General features: G+C 37.1%; 1 protein-coding gene across 7 annotated transcripts in view; it reads right to left on the reverse strand.

Moving 5' to 3' along the window:
* Nucleotides 1–7,144: 7,144 nt before the first annotated feature.
* PHKB (phosphorylase kinase regulatory subunit beta) overlaps nt 7,145–14,550 on the reverse strand; it is a 259,693-nt gene continuing 252,287 nt past the window's right edge. For all 7 annotated transcript variants that reach the window (XM_027044493.2, XM_027044492.2, XM_027044494.2 and 4 more), the window contains 3 exons: nt 11,394–11,501; nt 8,680–8,820; nt 7,145–8,034 (listed from right to left, as the gene is read on the reverse strand). In XM_027044493.2, the coding sequence (XP_026900294.1) occupies nt 7,897–8,034; nt 8,680–8,820; nt 11,394–11,501 (387 nt within the window). In that variant the 3' untranslated portion in view covers nt 7,145–7,896. The remainder of the gene's footprint in view (nt 8,035–8,679; nt 8,821–11,393; nt 11,502–14,550) is intronic.

Genomic DNA, 14,550 nt, shown 5'->3' on the forward strand with positions numbered 1-14,550 from the left:
GAAGTAGTAGAAAAAATCAGATTCAAACATTTCTTTCTGGTGGAATCATCCTGCTTCTTTTCAGCTCAGACTTGTGCATGAAGTTGACCAGAAGGAAAACTTCATTGTGCTGCCAAATTTCTAAGGCGTGATCTGTGCTTTCATAATTTGCAGTATCTCCATCAAAAAACAATTGAATCTGAAGAGCTGGGAACGCGTGACGCATGAAAGATTTCTGATTACAGCACCCACTCTCAGACTCAGAAAACATACACTTCTCTAAATGTTCCAAACCACTTATGAACTTGTCATCTTTACTGGTCGCTCAGCCAGTATTTGAACCAAAATTGCCACTTAAACCTGCCCCTGTAGTTCACTGTACTGAGTGCACAAGTTGGGAGAATTAATTACCCACCTCATGTTGTATTTCTCTACCAAACACAGGAACATGGCAGGGTGGGCACTTGATGGTGAGTGACTGATGTTATTGAATTTCTTTGTTCTCATTTTATTGTGGGCTCAAAAAGAAAGTGAAATACACTCATGCTGTGAACTTTTGTACTTATTTAGCACCCTTCAATGATTTCAGCAAGCTGTAACTAGGACCTGCCTTTTCTGTCACATGGATATGTCTCAGATGATCTTTTTGCAAGGAAGGAGGATTAAGCCAGATTCCAGTGTAAATGTACTTCTCTCAGAGCTGCAGGGTTTCCAGCAGTTTAGAAAAACTGCTCCCTTGTGTTCCCACTGTGTTGTTCAGTCGACACCTTACACATCACAGAGGAAGCAATGCTGTTGTAAAGTGGGCAGAGGCTAGGGGAAAAAAGTAGATGAGCTTGTTTCTTTATAAAGCATCTTTGAACCAGTTATATTACAAATTTGAGAATTTTCTAATGTTAATACATATCATTAAAAATTTTTTAATTTCCTACACATTTGTGAAATAATTATTTCAATTTTCTAAATTCTAATTTTGTGATCTGGACTCTGTTCAGTCACTTACAATTTGTGGGACCTTGGAAAAGATGCTTAATCTCTGTTCCTCAGTTTCCTCATATGTAAAATGAGGGTACTAATAGCTGCTACTTCATAATATACATATAGCACTATATGCTTATATGTTATATATGCATATTACATTTTAATATAAAGAACTAAGCCCAATGCATGGTACATTACATGCTCAGGAAATGTAAGCTATTATTAGCCCCTATTATTACTTGATTAGGCTAACTGGTGGTATAGTTATCTAAAGTTTTTTGTTTTTAAACCAGCTATTGGATTTATTCTTTTTTTCGTTCTTGAATTAGTTTCACTTGATCATTTTCTTTCTTGTGCTTTCCTTATTTTGCTTTAATTTTAAGATTTCTTGTAGTATTTAACGCCCATTCAATCTTATTTAGTACTATGTTTAGAACCGTGAATTTTTGTCTGAATACGGTCATAGCCATCTTATATGTAGTAATTTGATATTCTGAAATTTCAATTTGGTTTCAGTTTAGAATTTCAAAATTTACAAGAGGTTGGCTTTATTCTTTTCTATTTTGGTTATTAAACTATGGCTTTTTTTTTTCTTTTGTCAGACATAAGAATGCAGTCTTCACTATTTCTAATTTTGAAATGCATGGAGATTTTCTTTGGTACCTGGAATAAGGTCAGCTTCAAAATGTTTGAGGGAAACTAGAAGGTATAATCACAGTGGTTTGGATACAGATTAAATATATATTAGTGATTATATTATTCCTATGCTATCATTATTTGTTTTCAGATTTCATTGGTCATAGGTAAGTTACTGATTATGTTTTCATTTCTCCTTGCATTTTCAGACACTTTATGTATCTTGCCGTTGGTTAGAGTGAACTGCTAGAATAAATATAATGGCTCATACACATACTTGGTTTCATCATTTATATTTGGTTAAACAATTCTTTACATTACATTCTTTCTGTCTAAATAACTGGGATAGTTTCTGTGTCCTGACAGAATGCTGGCTCAGTGGTCAATGACAGGTGTTAGAGTAAGCAGAGTGGGGAGTGAAGGGGTACAAACTGGCCCACCACTAGACAGGAACTGACATGGAGGCAATTTGGCTATCTTCCACAAATGGCTACCACATTAACCTTGTTCAAAGTCATCCCAGCCCACAGGAATGGGCAAGGAGCACAGGGCCAGGGGGTGGAGGGTAGAGGGGGCAAGCATGGAGACTTATGGACCAGGCTTAGAAGTGGCACTACTTCTGCTCATATCTCATTAAAGAACATTCCACTAAAGTCACAAGGACATACCCTGTGGGGTAATAGAATGTGTGGTATATCTGAGCAGGCATATATGCACAGCTGTAATTCTGTTACTATGGAAGTGGAGAATAGATTTTGATGGACGGCCAGAAATTTCTGCCATGATGTTGTTTAGTTTTGTATACAGATTTAGGCCATTTGAATTCTAGTACAAATGTAATGCTTTTTTACTTTTAATTAAAAGTGGTCTGCCATTAAAGTGGAGAGCTGCAATGATAAGGGATCTGGACAGTGTCATTTTTGTTTTCTATCTTTTGCTAGATGGTTAATTTTCTGAATGCTACCCACCTCTCCTACCAGGCACCTTCTGGTAATTTAAAACTGCTTGTATTTCAAATGGTAAACTTTAAAAAACTTTATTTCTTGATTATTAACTTTAAAAAATGAAGTGAATAATATGTCTTTCTGTGAAAAACAAGGAAATTAACTCACTTATACTTCCTTCTCAGCCCCTACCGAGTTTTGTTAGCCTTCTGTATGATTTTCATCCCAGTCCATTAATTACATCATTTTAAATTGCAAAGTTTTTCTTTCAGGTGACTCTTTTCTATAACTGTAAATTGCCTTGTTATTACTGTTAATTTTATATTTTAATGGATTAACAATTTATGAGTACTTCTTATGTATTATGTTTTCTCCATTACTGCACTATTCACATTGATTCTCTTGGTTTATTGGATTTTGTCAAGTGTTATTTTCAAGAAAGATTCTCAGTGTTATGATTCCTGAGTTACTGTATATTTAAGAATTCTTTGCCTTTACAACTAGGTGGGAAAAAAAATCTTAGACCACCCTTATTGTGTGATGTTGAACTGGTGTGAAATTGAGCCCTAGAAGATGATTTTTTTTTATTTTAACTTCTCCAAGATGTGTCAGTGTTGTTCATTTTGCATCAAATTTTTCCAGAACAATGAAAGTTCTTCCTTATTTAGGAAAAACTTTTTGTCTTTGAATTTTTTTTTTTCTTCTGTCAATCGTAGCTTTCTGTACCCATGGATACTAATTTTCTTTATGTTGGATCAACCTTCTCCACCCCCGTGTAGATCCTTTTCCATCAGCAGTGACTCTGATTCTTTTTTTTTTTTAACGTTTATTTTTGAGAGACAGAGTGTGAGTGGGGGAGGGGTAGAGAGAGAAGGAGACACAGAATCTAAAGTAGGCTCCAGGCTGAGCTGTCAGCACAGACCCCGACGCGGGGCTCTAACCCCTGCACCGCGAGATCATGACCTGAAACAAAGTCAGTCACTTAACCAACTGAGCCCCCCAGGTACCCCTACTCTGATTATTTCTTATGAAGTAAGACCTTTCCACAGCCACAGGAAAACTAATAATGTCTGTCACTCTTTCTCTTCCCCTCCTGTCTTATTTTTCTTCATAGCATTTATTACTATGTGTTACTATGTCCCCAACACCAACTAGAACATAAACTCCACGAGGAGAGGAAATTTGTCCTTTTTTTCATTACCATGCCAGAACAGTGTCCAGCATACAGTTGATGCTCAATAAGTATTTGACTGAATTATCTCAAGCTCTCCCTGTATGTCAGCAATTCAGTTTTCAGTTATGTATATTTTGTTCTTTGCTGTTTCTAATTTATGAAACTTGTTTTGTCAGCTCTATTTTTCTATCTTATTGGTTGTCTTATTTTGTCTTTGTTTCTTCTTTCAATTCCTTTTCTCTTTAATTTCTTTGAGAGCATTGAGCATAGAGAATGAGTTCCGTATCTGTTCTTTTTTTTTTTTCTATAGTATTTTTACATAGTTTATAGGTAGCTTCTTTCCATCTTTCTCATGATTGGCACAAGCAACTTTGTGGACACCTGGATACAGTGTGGGCAGTATTCTGAACCTTTTCCCAATCTGAGCTCTTTTGTTCTCTCCTAGCTATTTCCAGCTGAGTCCCTCCTTCTCAGGCAGTAAGTGCCTAAGTTTACCCAGTTTAGAGGAACAATCGCATACTATAAGGCACCATCTTTGGAAACGGGATATGCCCTTGATTAGGCAGAGTGAATTCAGGTCTCATAGTATTAAAACAAAATTTCAGGGATGCCTGTGTGGCTCAGTCGGTTAAGCATCTGACTCAATTTCAGCTCAGGTCATGATCTCATACTCGTGAGATTGAGCCCCGTGTGGGACTCTGCACTGAGCATGGAGCCTGCTTGGGATTCTCTCTTTCTCCCTTTCTCTTTCTTCCCCTCCCCCACTCACTCTCTCTCAAAAGAAACATGTAAAAAAAAAATACAATTTCAGAAAAAAAAAAGGGTAGTCATAAATCTAATCACCACTGCCCATAAGCTCCCTCTCAGGCAACAAAACACAGGTCTGTGGTACTAGTTCTCAACTATGTATTCTTATAGATAATTGGTTCTGGGGATTGTGGTCACCCTTGCTCTTCATCTACCACCCTCCCAGATGAAAAATCAAAATGGCCACTCCCAATAGCAATTTACTTCCTTGGGGAGCACAACTATGGCAGTCATGCAGTTCGTGCGCTGTACAAAGGTGCTCAGTTGAGAGGGCAACAGGGGGACTGAAATCCAGTTTACACTTGGCTCTCTGACACACATGTCCTGGGATGGAGTTATATCTGTTAAGAGAAAGGACTTTTTCCTTTGCACAAAGGTGTTTAGCCCTGTGCCCACAGGGTTGAGTATGCCCCAAAAGGGTGCCTTTTTCTAACTTACACAGATACCACGTGGGTTAGCAGCAGCACTGTGGGAGATTAATGCCAGACGGTGATATGTGTAGTAGGGGAAGGACTTCCACCCTGGAAGGACATTTTCTGTCTTTTTCCCATAGACCCTGACTCCCTTATCTGATTCCCTCCAAATGCATTAGGTTTTTCATAATTTATCTACTTGCCTTATCCCCGCCTTGTACAGCTTCTGCCAAGAGTATAGGAGCCAAATACAAATTCCAAGGAGTCTTTTGTCTTCCTGCTGCTTTTCAGAGTTTATGGTATGAGGTTGTATTGCTTCCTCTGTTTGAATGCTGCTGGTGTTGTTTTGTTGATTCTTCCTCCCTCATTTCTCATTCATGTTTTTAGTTTCTAAAATTGAGTAGTTTTATGATCTGGCTGCATACTAACATGCTACTTCCAGTCTCTCCTTGATTTAGATGTGGTCTCTCTGTGCTGCCATAACTGTGCTCTTACACTTTTATATGCCATCTATTTAATATGCATGTTCATGAAGGGCTACAAGCATGTCTGAACCTACTCTTTAGAGTTCTGGTGAAAAGTTAAATTTATTCAGGTGTTCTAGAAATGTTATTTGGTGTCCATAAGGCACTGCAAGTTTATCACATATTGCGGATGACATCAAGATGATCCCACACTCTGATTTTTAAAATTGAAATACGACTTCTTCAGACTTAAATAAAATGGAAGGAAATCTGGAAAACACTATGTTTCTTAAAATGATAGCTCTGGAAATGTAGTTGAATTTGATATTCAGTCAGGAGTTTCCAACAGACGTTGCTAGTACAATAAACTTACACAGTGAATCTGCCATTCTGATAGAGGAAGCTTTAAATCAGATTTAAATCTTGTCATGCCTGGATAAATGTGCTAATATTTTCAGTCAGTCTCTCGTACAGCTGTTAAAACATTTTAGCTCTGTAGGTCAAATGGGACTTCTAAAATTCATATGAGTTCTGTGTTCTAATTCTCACTATATTTTGCTTCTCTAGTTAGAAAACAGACATTGCACCTGTTGGGATGAGCACTGGGTGTTGTATGGAAACCAATTTGACAATAAATTTCATATATTTAAAAAAAAAAAAGAAAACAGACATTGGCTTCTGTAGAGGTGTACATCAAGGATTACTGATCCCATCATATCTTTCAGTACAATAAATTTTGAGTTTCATCTAAATACAAAGTTGGTACATATGTCACAGATTCTGAATGCCTTCAGCAACATGGGAAAACTAGAATTCTGCATATGTAACATATAAGCAGGAAACTAAAACTCATTCAGGAAATATACATTTGCATTCGATGTTTGATTTCAATAAAGACAGTGACAGGTTTATGGCAACTTTGCTCAGCTTATCAGACTTTTTAAAAATTCTTAAAAATACAACACTTTCCTTCCATTAGGTTTCAGCAAATATTAAATATTCCAGGGTTTTTTTTTTCTTATTTCCAGTTTCTCCAGCTATGAAGTGTCAGTCCTCAATTCTCCATGGGTTTCCAGTTTAAGGTTTTTTGTATGCTTGTTTTTATAAACAAGGTTCATTATTATCTTTTCATAAACTCTCTTAATTTATGAAGCAATTATCTTCTTTGTCATATCGCTCTCCTTAAGATGTTCTATAAGGTTAGATTTTACCTCATTCTTCTCAATTTTGCCAACCAGTGCATATATGATTTTTTATGCGAGATCCAGGCAGTACACTTCAAAGTTATGAGAAACGTGCCTGACTCTGCAATTTTTCCCCTGTGCTGAAACATCCATTTATTTGATATCAATTTGACTTGTTACTGAAGCTACTTGTCCTATCTTTCTTAGGCCCTTTCAAGACTCTAAAAATGGGCTGCATTCTTTGTGTAACAAGTTTTACTTCTCAGGTGATAGTTCCATAATAAGAATGGTCAGAAAAATGATTTTCCTTGGGTCCATGGCTCAAACTAATGGGCTGTACTATAACATTCAGTAAGGAAATAAATTGATAAAACTTAAATGTTTAATCTATTTTCTAGTTTTACTAAAGTTTGCTTAAGTAAATTTCATAGCAAAATATGTGTAGTGGTAGGTACCATATATTCTCCTCCATTCTATCTCCAGATCGATTAAATGGAAATATTCAGGAGTAATAAACTTAATATCGTGAACATGAGAACAAAAAGATATATCCAGATATATTCATTAATTCAGAAGTAAAATTTAATGATTTTCAATTTTTTTTTACTAGTACAAACTAGGTTAACAGTCCATACTTCTGAAAAATCTTACATATGCCATATTTTTAGTAAGAGCTCAAAGAAAAATGTCTAATCAGGTATAGATTACACTGTATTTTAGTCCAACCCCTAAAGTCAGCACAAATACACAACTATAGTCATGTTTATAAGGTAAAAGTTGTACAATAGTTCTGTATACTAAAATTTCATCAACAATGCAGTTTTTGAGAATCAAAACATTAGCTGGCAGATTTGCTTTTATGATTTTTAATATCTTTTTTAGTATAACAATGATACTAAGTTAAGTTCATCATTCTTTCAATATCCAGTATGCATCACTAGCTGACAAATTCATTTTAATGGCAGTAAGGTGGGAATTTAGTCCAAAGAGCAAAGATTCATTTTGATGAGTTATTTGATCATAAAACATGCAGTAGTGAACTTTCAATTCATAAACTATTTCTATCATTCAGTAAAGATTATTATTGTAGTTGGCATAATAATCATCAGAACTTTTTTCCACCTAGTTACAGCATTTCTTACCATTAGATTGGCTATGGAGTGCAAGAGGTCCAGTGGCTCTGCCAAGGATGTGGCAACCACCTCACCAACATACTCAGTCCATACATTAATGGTGGCCTGAACTAAGTTTCAACACAAAACTTAACACACTACTAGACAACATGTCTCAACAGAGCCTTTTATACCTTTCTCACTAGCTAACCAGACATGGGTCATCATTGCTTGGTTTGACTTCTCCTTCTAGCAGCAAATTCATCACAACCTTTGTCAAATAGCTGCATGTTCCTCTTTTTCCCAGTGGGGGAGTATTGTAAAAGGAAGTCATGTCATCCTACAAAGGAAAACAGTAAGCAAGTCGTTTGATTTTTTGTTTGTAAAGAGTTGACAGGTAGAATCAGTGTCAGCCTAGGGGGGAAAATAAATTCACAGAAAGATTTCCTTGTGGAAAACAGAATCTTGAGCTTTTCTTTCATTTTCCTAAGGCATCTTTTCAGCATATAAAACAAAGACAGATGTTTTCAGTATTCTCTTTGCTGATAATTTTTATTTACTTAAAGAACCTTTTTACAGATGAGCATAAAATATTAAACAGAGAGCCTGGAAGGGACTATATTAGTAGTATACACAGCACCAAGGTAGCCTGTTACGCATTCCCATCCTCCCCAGAATTTAATTTTATAGCCTTCTGGAATCTATGGCTCCTTTCTGGTAAAACAATTTTAACTGCTAACTATATAAAGGAAATTTATGTCTTCCTAGTTTTCTTTTTAGTCAAAGCTTCATAGCTGAACTGACTAGTAATTAACTAAAACGTACCACTAATTCCTCAAATAAGCCAGACTTCCTCCCTGCCCCTCGAGTACTACATTTTGCACTCTATAAATCTGTTTTGTAAGTTAAATGATAAGAGATTAGGGATATTTTGAAGAGTTGAGACAATGAAAAAACTCTATAAAAGGCTGTTTTATCCACTTACTTGTTTTTCAACTTCCTTTAGTCGACTCTCGTCTTTTTGAAATTCATGAAATGCTTCTTTCACCAGTTTGTCTAGATCTACTTTGTCTTGAAATTCTAGCTCAGGGTTTCTTTCCAGTACAATGGATACAACCATTAGTAACTAGAAGAGACAGACGTTGAAAGCCAATTATATGAACCATAAAAACAACACAGCCTGGACATGTTTTCATTCTTTAGTCAGACTAATGGATGATCCTCACATTCCATAATGTGTTCTGCACGATGACAGGTTTTTGGATCATTGTGAATGGAATCTTTCTAATCTTTTAAAAAAAATTTTTTTAATGTTTATTTATTTTTGAGAGAGAGAGAGAGAGTGACAGAGCTCTAGAGGGGAAGGGCCAGAGAGAGAGGGAGACACAGAACCTGAAGCAGGCTCCAGGCTCTGAGCTGTCAGCAGAGAGCCCAATGCGGGGCTCGAACTCAGGGACTGAGAGATCATGACTTGAGCTGAAGTGAGACGCTTAACCGAATGAGACACCCAGGCGCTCCTGGAATCTTTCTAATCTTAAAAACTAGTAGCATAAATTCTGTTTGGAAACTGCACATTTTTTTTCATTGTATATATCTTTATAGCTGAGCAGAAATGTTTTTTAGTTACTTACATGAAACTAAGAACTTTGAAAAATGATTTTCCTAATCTTGTCTGTAGTACATAGTGCCCTCTTCACCCAAAGTGCCTGAACATTCTTGCCTTTGGGCATTAATCCTTGTTGGCAAAACACTGAAACCAGTGTCCAGTGGAGCGGAGGCTGTCCTAGAAGAGGTGGTAGGCAGCAAAGCCAAAGAAGGCAGGTGAGAGTTCAGTGGAGCCTCTAATCAAATGACTTGGAGCCCAGCACCCTAAAATGAGTATAATACTGTGACATCACAGTAGTTTCTCAGGGTATGGTTATGTTTTTAAAAATACACCTAACTCTGACCTCTTTGATATGAGTACTATTTGGTCTACATGTCTTAGTTAAATGCATCATCCTATTGTTTGTCTATCTCATACATTCATCCTAAGTACTAACATTCATTTTAATTTTTTTTTCTTTTTTAGGGCACCTGGGTGGCTCAGTCGGTTAAGCATCCAACTTCAGATCAGGTCATGATATATGGTTTGTAGGTTCAAGCCCCACGTCGGGTTCTGTGCTGACAGCTGAGAGCCTGGAGCCTGCTTCGGATTCTGTGTCTCCCTCTCTCTCTGCCCCTCTCCAACTTCCACTGTCTCTTTCTCTCAAACTTTCCCTGTCTCTCTTACTTACAGAGTGTAAGTGGGAGAGGGGCAGAGAGAGGGGGAGATGCAGAATTTGAAGTAGGCTCCAGGCTCTAAGCTGTCAGCACAGAGCCTGATGCAGGGCTGAAACTCACCGATCATGAGATCATGACCTGAGCCAAAGTCAGACGCTTAACTGACTGAGCCACTCAGGTGCCCCACTGACATTTTTTTTAGATGACAAACCATTATACACAAAGACTGTGTCTGAGTACACAATGCTTGGTAAAGACTTTCTGATCTTTATTATGCCTCCTACTTTGCATATGGAACAGGAAAAAAGACCTCATAATTCCAAATTTGGGATTCTTCCTGACTGTACTTCAACTAAATGCTTCCAAAACAGAACCTGAAAGAACCAAAGGCAACACTTTCAGAAAAATTCAGGTGTCAAAATGTGGAAAATCCTGGGGCAGGGATTTAGCCAGGAGAATATGAAGTGTTGCTCTAGTTCTGAAGAAAAATTTCTTCTGCAAAGGGACCCTCATTTTGGTCAACAAGAAGGACCTCCATGTCCATTGTAGGTCCCAGATGCTGGGCACTAAACACTGAAAGGCTAACAGCACAAGGAAGGCATTCACCTTTCCAATAACCCCATCTCTTTCTGACCCCAGTCTGCCTGACTTCCCACATGCTGCTGATACTGTTTCTGAATCCTGGCACATCTGAGATAGGATTGAATCTCACTCCACTCTGGCTGTAGGTCCAGACACGCTGCATTTCAGGTGCCACAACCAGTTTGGCATTTACTGAGATCTTCTGTATCACTAAGACATGTTACCTACCCACAAGAGACACAAAGTCTACCCAGAAAAAGACACAAAGTGAAGATGGACTATGTATTAAATCCATTCATTATGGGAATTCTCTATGTATTCAGCATAATGTTTTCAAATGGCAAAAGAGCACATGTATACACGTGCATGGATGTGTGTGTGTATTTGAGCATTTAACTTTATATAAAATAATGATACAGTACAAAATTACATGTATTCTCTGTTCACAGAGGATGTTTGGAAAGATGTCCCTCAAAATATCAACATCAGTGATCTATTGCTACTGGGTGTGGGGAATTTTTTTCTTTTCTGTAATTTTCTGAATTAAAACTTTATATAATAGTCATGTGCCATTTCTCTAAACAGAAAAAAAAAAACCCTGAAATTAAAGCAAACAGGATAAGGTTGCTTCCTCTGTTTTTTAGTGGCATTCATGCACTTGCCATTGAAGGGCACTGAATTGTTCACGTACTCTGACTTGAGTCAAGGATGGCTATATCCTCCAGGACTCAACTAGAGGAGATCGGGATAGGTAAGGAGTGGAATTCCTAGTCTCTTGGGCAGTTTCTTTTATGTTAGTTTTCAGGGAACAGATAGAAAGCATTTCTTCAGCAATCTACATTTCTAAATACAAACCTCCACAACAATCTGTCTGTACTTTGGCTGGTCAATATTCCCCAACATATCTTCAACAAGGAGAGAGAAATTCATCTCATACATGGTCATATCTGACAGGGTTGGTTGCTGAAAAACAATAACTCAATATTAACATGCATTCTTACACTGGTTTCCAGCTAACAGAGGAATTTCATTTTCTCTTTTTTTAAATTTTTGTTAATGTTTTTATTTATTTTTGAGACAGAGAGAGACAGAACATGAGCAGGGGAGGGGCAGAGAGAGAGGGAGACACAGAATCTGAAGCAGGCTCCAGGCTCTGAGCTGTTAGCACAGAGCCCGATGTGGGGCTTGAACTCACAGACTGTGAGATCATGACCGGAGCTGAAGTCAGACGCTTAACTGACTGAGCCACCCAGGCGCCCCTTTTTAAAAAAAAAATTTTTAATGGTTTTATTTATTTTTGACACAGAGAGAAACAGAGCATGAGCAGGGGAGGGGCAGAGAGAGAGGGAGACACAGAATCTGAAGCAAGGAATTTCATTTTCTAATCAACAATCTTTTTGAGTTTCTATAAAACCTTAGCATTTTCAGCTACATGACTGCATTTTATATATGTCAAACTACTGAAGCCAATCAGCTGACTATTGTGATAAATTAAACCTCCTGTTTTTAGTGGTTATCTTCACTATACAAGTGTTAAGAGAGAGGGGCTATCTTGGAAATCCACTTCAATACACAAAAGGAACAGCCAAAAATTGAGACAACAAATAGAGTACATATTGCTTTCAGAATTAACACAAGAAGTTATGCTTGCTGTCACACTTTACCATGTAAGTCACTTGCTACTGATTTACATCATTTCTGTGGCAGATCCTTTCTGAGCTGGCAGCATAGAAATGCATACAAATAAGCAAAAACAACATTACATGTAGAAATGGCAAGAAAACAGAAAAAAAGCAAAACTAAAAGAATTTACTCTCTATATTTCATTTAAAATGAGAGTATTGCATAGTCTTCCACTCACTTTTTACAAACCAAATGAAAGCAGCAAATAAACTCAAATCCAAATCCAAATTTGGGCATGGCGGATAACTCTCAAAGGATTGAAGAGAAGGCTCTGAATGTTAGGTTTGTATGTTGGAAAGCAGATGTAGTCACCAGACTTATTACGAGAGATGCAGAAATGATGAGTCATACTTATTTGCTTCTACCTTGATGATTTACAGTGAACTTAATCGTAGCCTCAGAACAATGTGTATCTACTTACTACTCCAAATGGGACCTAGCAGGAAAGTTCCCTTGAAATCAAATAACAGCAAAGTTGTTTGGCCTGGTATAATAATGCACCAGTCCTGTAATTCATTATGGTCCATCTACTGTATTCTGTATTCAATATAATCTAACATATTATTAATGTTTACAGGTAGTACCTAATTTGGGGAAAGTGAAGCCCATTTGTTGAACACAGTATTTATAATTGTTTATATGTCTAGCAATGGGATTAGTAGGGCTACAGACAGGAAAATCCTGTCATGGTTTTATATCAATTTCCTTTTAATATATCTCATTTGAAAAGTCACCTAGCTATTGTGCAACTATGATAAATCTAGAGAAGAAACATCAAACTTGCTTTATTTCCCACTCTCTGGAAGAACTTAGGGTAGGCAGTATAGCAGAAAAGTTAAGACAAAAGGCTTAGAAGTCAGGGGATAGGGCAGGGGATAGGTGTCACACTCTGGGTCAGCTACTCCTAGATGTATGACCTTGGGAAAATCACTTTGCTGGGCCTCATTTTCCTCATCTGTCAAGTGGGAATAATAAAGTACCTACACCAAAAGATTGTTGTGAGGATTTTAAAGGAGCACCTAAGAAAGTGTGTGCGTGTGTGTGTGTGTGTGTGTGTGTATATATATATATATATATATATATATATATATATATATATAATATAAAAATACTTGACACGCACCTGCTGTTATTGATGTTAGGAAAGAGAGGAGACAAAATATAAGTGGCCTGGGCAATCAGACAATTAAATGAAAATCTGGTAGGTATTAGTGGGGGCTGGGAAAGCAGCTAACAAAAAGGTTGCCATAGTCCACTGTATGTAGACACAAAGCCTAACAGAAGAAGCAGAGCATGAATAATGGAAGCCTGTTCCCTGCTCATAGGAGACAGTACTGCTCCACCCAATGATCACAGAGCATCTGGGAAAGGAACAGGGCACCTATACTGGCAACCAAATACAACCACTCAGTAGTTTGTTAATAGTATAAAAAATACTTTTTAACAGGTTTTATTCATGAAAAAAAATAAGTCATAGATTCATAGTTCAAAATTTGAACAGTTAAAAAAGGTTTTCAGTGAAAAGCCCACCCTGTGTCCTGTAACCACAGTTCCCTTTCCCTAAGGCAAAGAAAAGAATGTTACCAATTTCTTGTGGGTCCTTCCAGAAACACTCTGTGTATGTATGTATGTGTGTGTGTTTGTGTGTGTATAAACAAAATGAGTGTGGGTATGTGTATTTAAGAATACTATATTTGTATAAAGACCTTCATCAAAAATAATTTGGTTGATGTTTCAACACAAAGAACAAATACAGTACTCCATTTCCAAAAAGCCTAATTATTCATGTTTGTGTATAAGCAGAATGAGTTAGATGTCAGTATTCAACAAAATAACTAAATCAAAGAAGCAGGCCAGTTCATATAACTTGGGAAACCATTTGAAGGAGGGGGCACTAATTCATTTGGACCAAAGGTAAATTATATCTTGAGTATATTAAATGATTATCTCCTGACCTAATGAGTTATTACACTTTTCACATTCACTGAAATTCATAGTCCTTTCCTTATGCATAGCATTACTAAGTCACCTTGCTTCTTAGTTCTGATTTGGTTCTGTATTCTGAATGTATGTTTTACCAATTGTGAGGTCCCCTAGCACTAGCCCACTATCACCTGGTGGTAAAGAAGTACCACCATTCATAGCAATGCCAACATAAGAAACCCTAAGTTCACTAATAAATAAGGGAAAGACAGTTGCTTGGCAAAACGTTTGGGCACATGGTTCCTTTCAACACAGAGCTTCCCTGAAACATCTGAAATATAATAACACAAAATTGTTTTGATTAAATACAAACTTTAAGCAAAATATCCATTTAGTAAAGCAAGGC

Source organism: Acinonyx jubatus, chromosome E2 (assembly GCF_027475565.1).
Source record: "Acinonyx jubatus isolate Ajub_Pintada_27869175 chromosome E2, VMU_Ajub_asm_v1.0, whole genome shotgun sequence".
In the NCBI taxonomy this organism is placed as follows: domain Eukaryota; kingdom Metazoa; phylum Chordata; class Mammalia; order Carnivora; family Felidae; genus Acinonyx; species Acinonyx jubatus.